Here is a 6,000-nt window from a genome sequence, read left to right on the forward strand (position 1 = left end):
AAGTCTCCTACATTATGTCATCTGCTGGGAAGACTCAGTATCTATAGCCTCATCCAGACTAATGCCATTTGGATTGTGAAAATGTTCTCCTCACCCCATCCTTTGCCAGAATAAAATATTACTATTAAAATATTAGAATCGCAGTGGGGAGGGGGAAGCCTCCATGTCCCACCATTTAAGAACTCACATTGTATCTGCATAATAGCATCAGAAGGGCCATAAAAAAATCCTTCCTTCAATTAAGTATCTCCATCAACTCTTAACAAATTAAGCATTTCATAAGTTAGGATACATTAAAAAGACATCATTGGTATTGGATTCTGTTTTGTGCATCAGAGATACATGTAATATTAATGACTCATGATCACGACTCTATTTTCTTGAATCTCTTTTAAGTGCATATTAATTATCTGTTAATATTACCATAACTCATGAAATACAAGCTACGTTTTTGCTTAGCGCCTTTCATCCATGGAGAATAGCTATGCTTTCTGCACATCTTACAGCATTACACTGCATCTACTTCTTTCCCTCATGGGGCTAACGCTGCCATCACACCCCCATTCTCTTCTTGGTCAAGGCTGGAGGTCAGCCTCCCAGAGTGTCAGGGACGTTGCACTACTTGCGTTCAGTTCAGGAGTGTTCATTTCATTCATGTTATTGGGCAATCAATTTCCAGAACGCTTTTCATCCTGCAGAACTGAAACTCTAGACCCATTAAGTAATAACCCCCCACCCTCTCTTCTCCCTGGCCCCTGGCCACCATTCTATTACCTGTCTCTATGAATTTGGCCATTCTAGGCGCTTTCTATGTGTGGAATCATATAGTATCTGTCTTTGATAACTGGTTTATTTCAACTGCCATAATGTCCCCAAGGTTCATCCATGCCATGGCATGTGTCCGAATTTCCTTCCTTTGTTAAGGCTGAGTAATCTGTTGTATTGATAGACCACGATGTATCCATCCATTCATCTGTTGGCGGACATTTGGGTGACTTCTACCTTTTGGCTATTGTGAATAATGCTGTGAACATGGGTGTGCAAATATCTCTTCGAGAGCCTGCTTTCAACTCTTTTGGGTACGTACCCAGACATGAAATGGGTGGACCACAGGGTAATTCTATTTGTAATGTTTTGAGAAGCTACCACACTGTTTTCCATAGCAGCTACATGCTTTTGTGTTCCCACAAGCAATACTCAGAGGTTCAGATTTCTCCATATCCTTGCCAGCACTTGTTTTCTGCTTTTTTGTTTATTTGTTTCATAGTCGCCATCCTAATGGACATGAGGTGGTATCCCACCCATTAAATTTTAATATCCTTTGCTTCTCAGAAAACACCTCAGTGATGAGTCTACCTAATTATTTGCAAGGATCCAGGAGTGTGGCGCTGCAGCATTGCACAAGGACCCTTAATGTCTAGTTTGGGATGGAGACTGAGTCATGAGGCATCTCCGGTGGAGGAAGGTACCGGCCCCAAACATCACAAGGAAGTTGCACAAATTTGCCACAGGCAGCTCCACTCTAATGCTATTAATTCTTTACTTTTCCATTGAGCAGGAAAATGAAGAAACATGAGGCATCTTAGGTATTCAAAACACTACAGGTAAGAACTTCGTAACTACTTGGAGAAACTTCTCATCCAATTCCACAGCTCCTTCTTGCTATTCCCCCTTTATGCCAACAAACACCGCCTTAAAACCTAGGCGAGCGAAGAAAACCTCCTCCCTGTCTTCTAACGTAAGACAGAACCATGACTGTTTGGCCTTTTAGCGGAACTCACAGAAAGCCCCGCAAGACAACTCGGGCACCATCTTGGTTAAAAATCAGAGCATCTGCAGTGGGCTGAACGATGCCCCCTCCCAGCCAAAAAAATCCACACCCTTATCTCTGGAACCTGTAAATGTTACCTTACACGGGGAACAGCGCTTCGCAGGTGTGATTCAGCTTGGGTGAGGGGAGTGTCTCACATTATCCACGCGGACCACACATGCGATCACAAGGACCCATAGCAACAAAGGCAGGGACTTCAGAGAGAGATGATGGGCATGTGATGAAGACAGTAGGAGAGGAAGAGGGATGGGGTAGAGCCACACCCAAGGAAAGAGGGCCTCTGGAAGCTGGAAGAGGCATGAAACAGAGTCTTCCCTACAGCTTCCAGAAGGACCTCCGCCTTGCACACACACACTTGACTCTGTAAAGCTCATTTCAGACTTCTGACCTTAGAATGGAAGAGACTACATCTGCGTGGCCTTCTGCCACCACACTGGTAGTAATTTGTCACAGCAGCCATGGACAGGAATACAGCATCAAAATCAACTTGTGTCGTCCACCATCCTTTAGATTCGAGCCCCCAACAGACGCACCAGGTGGGGGGGGTACTGATTTCCTCATCCCTGGGGGCAGCAGAGCGAGACCTGGGCAAGGGTCACGCAGAGCTGCCCCAGGCCCTCGAGGGGCCCCTGGGGTCACACAAATAGTGTGAAAAAGGAGAGAGGGAAGGTTGTGGGTATGAGAAAGCCCCAGGAATGAACACCTTTCGAACGCACGGCTCCTCGACACAGCTCAGCAGGGGTGAAGACGGAAGGGTCATTTCGGTCTCTCAGTATTGGTTTGATGAGCTGCCCTTAAAACTTGAGCTAAAGAAGCAAAATGCAGAAAATGCAAAATGCGAGAAAACCACGCTCGTAAGACACCCTGAAGTCCTAAGGTAGCTTTTGTACATCTGTCCACCCCAGGTGGTCCCCCCTAGACTCCCTCTCCCCGGGGCTCCTGTGTCCCCGGGATCTGGGGATGCAACGGCCTCCAAGAGCTTGCCTGCCACAGACCTGATGGGGAGAGAGGGGTCTCCGGCGTCCCACCAGTCTTTCGGGGGGCTGATGTACATGCACCACAGCTCCCAGCTGTAGCCGTGGGCCGAGTTCTCGTAGCGCTGCACCTCGAAGGTGTCCTGTTTGATGTTGTCGATGGACGGGAGGATCACTCGCTTCCGGTTCTCCTGGATTCGGGATAGGACCGGCTCGGCCCTGCAACACAGGGAAGCAGAAGTTAAATCTCTCCCCGGAAGTGTGCCCACTCCCCAGCTGGCACAGACCCCGGCACCATGGAGACGGAACAGGAGCTACAGCATGGACCCCGGGCAGCCTGGGCTCAGATGGAAACTGAGGCACGGGAGTGACCTGCCCTAGGCAGATCATGCAGTGCGGCACGCGCCCTGGCCCAGGGGGATCCCGGCCTGAGAGGCCTGGAGCAAGAATTCAGAATGTGGGGGCCTCTCCCCCAGAAAGCACCAGGCCTCTCTTTTGTGCTGACAGCATCAGCCAAGGCAAGGCCTTCCCCGCTCCAAGAGGGTTTGGCATTTTCATTCCCCCTTAGGGCTCCAGCTGATGCCTCTGGTTTCTTCTGTAGGAGCTGAATTTTCTTCCCCAAAATGGGCCACTTCCGCCCTTGATGGTCTGGTTTTAATAAGCTTTTCACTAACTTCTTGGTGTGTGTGACTATTTCAGTTGTTTTAATTGATTTTTTAATCGATTTCTTAAAAGGGATCTAATTGAATTGGTTAGCAATGGCGGGCGAGAACTAATTAAAAGGAAAGCCAGGCAGCATCCTGCCTCCCAGCCAGCCTGCCCGCTCGGGGCTACAGTGGGAGACAGGCAGGGACCTGGCTTCAGGTTCAAGGTACAGCCCCGCCAGCTTAGGAGAAAGCAGATGGTCAGACTTCCCCAGAAGTGTGTGTCTCCGAGGCAGACATAGGAAAGGATCGTTTCCCATATTCGAGAAGGAAAAGATGGCTCTCATAAGCTGGGGCATTAATCTCCCTGCTTAGAACAGAGCTCAGGCTTTGGAAGAGAGTCAAGTGAAAATCCCATTCCTCTGCATTATTTGGAAGAATAATGAGAACACTCGGCCAGCCTCCCATCTCTTTTCATTTCCAGCTATTGAATTACCTGTTGGCTCATCTCATCTTTCTATTTAAAATGAGCAATAAAATATACCCTGGGCCATTTACTGCCTCCATTGCTTTGCACACGCCGTACAGGCTGAAGCCAAACGGGACTGACTTGCCACAGCTTTCAGATATGCTTCCGAGCTTCACTCCTCCAAGCATCTGCTGATGCCGTTCTCCTCTGGGAATGCCCTTGGCTGCTGGCAGGAAGTCTAGTTACTCATGGAGTCTTAGTGATCAAGTGCCGCCTCTCCCAAGAAGCCTGCCCTGATTTTGCCTGGAAAGAAGGCTCTCTCCTTCCTCTAGGCTCTTGTACCTTCCTTGGACCACCTTATCAAAAGCCACCCTGACTACACGTTGCTCTTGCTGATCTTGGAACACACATTGTTTTCCCTACTGAGCTAATGGTAGCTGACATTTATAGAGCACTTACTACATGCTAGGTACCATTCTAACCATTCCACACAGGCCAGGCCGACTGATGGAAATCTCACAACGGTCCTGGGAAGTATGATCAGTATCTGACAAATCAGGAAACTGAGGCCCAGAGAGGTTAAGTTGCCTGCCGCGGGTCACACAGCCAGCTGGTGGCAGAGTCAGGCGTCTAACCTGGAGGGTCTGGCTTCACGCCCTACCTCTAAGCTCCACTGTGTCCTACAGTGGGGGCCACGCTTCCCTTGTGGGCCTGGTGGCCTGTCTAGGGAAGCATTTGGCTCAGCCCGATGCTGCGGTGAAGGTTACTGAGCACTAGGGCAGAAGACCTGGGTCCTGCTAACGCTTCTGAAGCTGCAGAGTGGGGTCTCCCAGTCCCTGAGGGAAGGCACTCCTGCTGCCAGTTACACCTCTCACTGGAGACATCCCGCTTTTTACCACCTGGCCTGCAGAGGGCGCCCTCCCTCACGCAAACCGCTCCCCCCTCCCACCCTCCCATAAAGGCAGGCTTGGACAATGGGCTAGGAGCAAAAGAGATGACGTCACATCGGCGCAGTCCCTTTAACAGGCCCTGCCAGGCTCTTCTCCCTGAGCCACAGAAAATGGCCCTAGACGGGGTCCTGCGTACTGTCACTTCAGACTGCAGAGATAGGACATGTGTATCTCATTTCAATATTGATTGGTATTTGTTATTTTAAAATTGTCTGCGTTTTGCCATTTCTGCAGTTTCAAGCCAGAAGCAGATCTTCAATGAAACAGAGCAAGGATACTAAGAATCAACGTGAAGCAGCCTCCAATTCCGTGTCCACGGGACCTGTCACCTCCTGCCCCACCCTAGTCCACTGTAGATGGAGCAGTCACTCAAACCCTTGGGTGGCCCTAAATTCCCCTGCTGAAATGGACACCACCTAACCATGTTTTTAGTTAATAATACAATTATTTCATGTTCCTCAGACCTGTAACTTATAACCAAAATTCCTGGATTTAAAAAACAGGGAGAAAGCGATGAATCACAGGAGTCTACCCCCAAAACCAAGAGTATGCTGGAGACCCTGCATGTTAGCTAACTTGATGATAAATTATATTTAAAAAATAAAGAAAAATTAAGAAAGAAAAAAACCCAGGGGAATAGGAGCATATCAAGGGTGTCACTAGAGCTATATCAAATACATAAAGAAAAACAATCTCGCTTTAGCAAAGATGATTGTTAATCTGTAGATTTTATTTTATTTTTTAAATACAGCTAACGTCCATAACACAGCTGTAACAATTATCGCTAACTGGCTAACATACAGTGTGTGCTCCTGGTTTTGGGGTTAGATTCCCGTGGTTCATCGCTTACATACAACACCCAATGCTCATCCCAACAAATTGTTAATCTGCAGATTTTATTTTTTTAAATTTCGGTCTTCCTTAGGTGGTGGTTTTAACCATGTTTATTAGCCCAGTAGTACAACTGCTCCCCTGAAGAATTCCTATTTCACCCCTTACAGTTAACAGCTCTAGATATTTTACTCTAAGTTTCCACAAGTCCTGATTTAAACCTCTAATCTTTTCACAATAAAGTAGACTGGCATATAAAATAAAATACAGGATTACACATTTCCTATATTGTCTCTCATAG

The 6,000-nt window shown here is 47.7% G+C and overlaps 1 protein-coding gene across 1 annotated transcript in view; it reads right to left on the bottom strand.

The window, feature by feature from the left end:
- GALNT17 (polypeptide N-acetylgalactosaminyltransferase 17) overlaps positions 1-6,000 on the bottom strand; it is a 430,076-nt gene that overhangs the window by 195,459 nt on the left and 228,617 nt on the right. The window contains exon 5 of the mRNA XM_029948842.1: positions 2,827-3,024. Coding sequence (XP_029804702.1) covers positions 2,827-3,024 — 198 coding nt within the window. The remainder of the gene's footprint in view (positions 1-2,826; positions 3,025-6,000) is intronic.

The sequence above is a fragment of the Suricata suricatta genome, chromosome 8 (genome assembly GCF_006229205.1).
Source record: "Suricata suricatta isolate VVHF042 chromosome 8, meerkat_22Aug2017_6uvM2_HiC, whole genome shotgun sequence".
Lineage (NCBI taxonomy): Eukaryota > Metazoa > Chordata > Mammalia > Carnivora > Herpestidae > Suricata > Suricata suricatta.